The sequence below is a fragment of the Aureococcus anophagefferens genome (genome assembly GCF_000186865.1).
Source record: "Aureococcus anophagefferens unplaced genomic scaffold AURANscaffold_446, whole genome shotgun sequence".
NCBI classification, from domain to species: Eukaryota; class Pelagophyceae; order Pelagomonadales; family Pelagomonadaceae; genus Aureococcus; species Aureococcus anophagefferens.
Genome location: NW_008705925.1, coordinates 1 through 1932, shown reverse-complemented (window position 1 = coordinate 1932; position 1932 = coordinate 1). Strand labels below are relative to the sequence as shown.

Sequence of the window (1932 nt, the reverse complement as noted above, 5' to 3'; positions counted from 1 at the left end):
ACGCCGCGTTCAAGGCGCTCAACGCGTGCTGCAAGGCGCACGCGGCGACGAAGGCCCAGGTCCTCGTGCGCTGGGCGGTCCAGCGCGGCTTCGCTCCGCTGCCGCGGTCGACGGCGGCCGACGCCGCGCAGCGCCTCGCCATCGCGCAGAACGCGGCCGCGGGCGTCGAGGACGGCGACTTCTGGCGCGGGGGACCGCTCTCGCGGGCGGAGATGAAGGCGCTCGACGCGCTCGAGGACCACCTCGCGAGCGGCAAGCTCGGCCGGACCGACGGCTGGACGGCCGACGACGTCGCGGGGCCGGGCTGGGACCCGACGACCTATGTCGACGGGTAACTGAGCTCTTAATAGAGGTAGGATGCGATGGCGGCGTTGAGGACGTGCGGGACGGCGGGGAAGTCGAGGCGCTTGAAGTGCCAGTTGCGCTTGCAAACGAGCGCGACCACAGCCAGCTTAGCTTTGCGCTGGGCACCGGCGCTGGCAATCGTTGGGGCGCCGGCGCTGGCATTGATTGAGCAAAACGTAACGACAACTTGGCCGCGCCACGCCAGCTCGACAAGCGCTTCATCGCCTGCGCCGCGAGCCAGCGCGATCGCAACAGCATTGTCGTCGTTGTTGCTGATGAGGTTCAGTAGCGTCTCACTGGCATAATCCGAGCCAGCGATGCCGCTCTGGGCGAAACGGAGGAGTGGTGGAATAGCCCCGGCCTCCCGAATCGCGACCTTACTCTCGGCATCGCCCACCGCGAGGGGGCACAGCAACTTAGCGGCGGTGCGTTTCGCGGTCGCGCCGCCGCTCAAAAACGGGACAAGCAGCGGGATGCCATCGGCCTCCCGAATCGCAGGAATCGCAGCCTGGCGCCAGTAGTTTACGGTCGCGAGGGTGCCCAGCAGCACCAAGGTATTCAATTTTTGCTCCGAGCTGCCGCGCTTGAGCAGCGCGACTAGCGGTGGGATGACGCCAGCCTTGCGGATCGCGTCAAGCGCCAGGGCGTAACGACCCCCTGGATAAGCAACATACATACGACCAGGGCCGGTCTCCCCCTCTTTTTCAAGGAGGGCTGCAGCTCATCTACGTGCCAGTGGGCATATTCATCGCCGCGCCGCAGCGCGGCGACCGCTGCCGCGAGAGGGTCATCGTCCATCTTGGCCAATGTTTACCACTTCAATAAGCAAGCTCTCCAAATCGGTCAGGTTTTGGCGTTCAAGGTGTAAGAGAGCGTCGGTGCTGGCACGCGCGAGCAGCGCTCCAGCAGCGATGCGCGCCCGCAGCGCATCGCTACTCGCTCTCTTTTGCACCAATGTTATCGCATTGCAAGCGCCGCGGCAAAAACTCGCCCCGACGCCCGCGCGCGGCCGCGCACCAGCAGCCGCGCCCTGGGCACCACCGCCACTCGCAGCAGCCGAAAGGGCGCCGCCGCCCGCCGCCGCCGCCGCGCCACCCTGGCGCGCCGTCGCCGTCGGCGCGCTCTGCGCCGGTGTGCTCGCCGCCGCGCCGGAGCTCGCGGCCGCGAACTCGGACGCCGTCGTGACGTCGATCGTCGCGCCGGATCTGACGGACGGCGACGTGGCCATGAGCGGCTTCAGCCACGACGCGCTCGTCTTCCTCGCGGCCACCGTCGTCGTGACGCCCCTGTCCCGCGTGCTCGACGTGTCGCCGATCCTCGGGTACCTGGTCGCGGGCTGCGCCTTGGGTCCGGCCGGTCTGAACACGTTCCAGGACCTGGCCGTCGACGACGAGCTCGCGGAGATCGGGATCCTCTTCCTCTTATTCGAGCAGGGCCTGGAGCTCACGCTCGAGCGGCTCGAGGCGCTCAAGGTCTACGCGTTCGGCCTCGGCACGGCGCAGGTGCTGCTCTGCAGCCTGTGCTTCGGCGCGTTCCCCTTTTTGGGGGGCGTCGAGTTCCTGGAGAATCTCGTGGGCGCGCGGCCGG

The 1932-nt window shown here is 68.0% G+C and overlaps 1 protein-coding gene across 1 annotated transcript; it reads left to right on the top strand.

The window, feature by feature from the left end:
* Window positions 1-1631: 1631 nt before the first annotated feature.
* Window positions 1632-1892, top strand: AURANDRAFT_18086 (hypothetical protein; the record flags this gene model as incomplete). The annotated part of the gene is made up of 1 exon (XM_009044562.1): window positions 1632-1892. A coding segment is annotated over one exon (261 nt), but the record flags the coding sequence as incomplete, so codon positions are not given.
* Window positions 1893-1932: the final 40 nt, after the last annotated feature.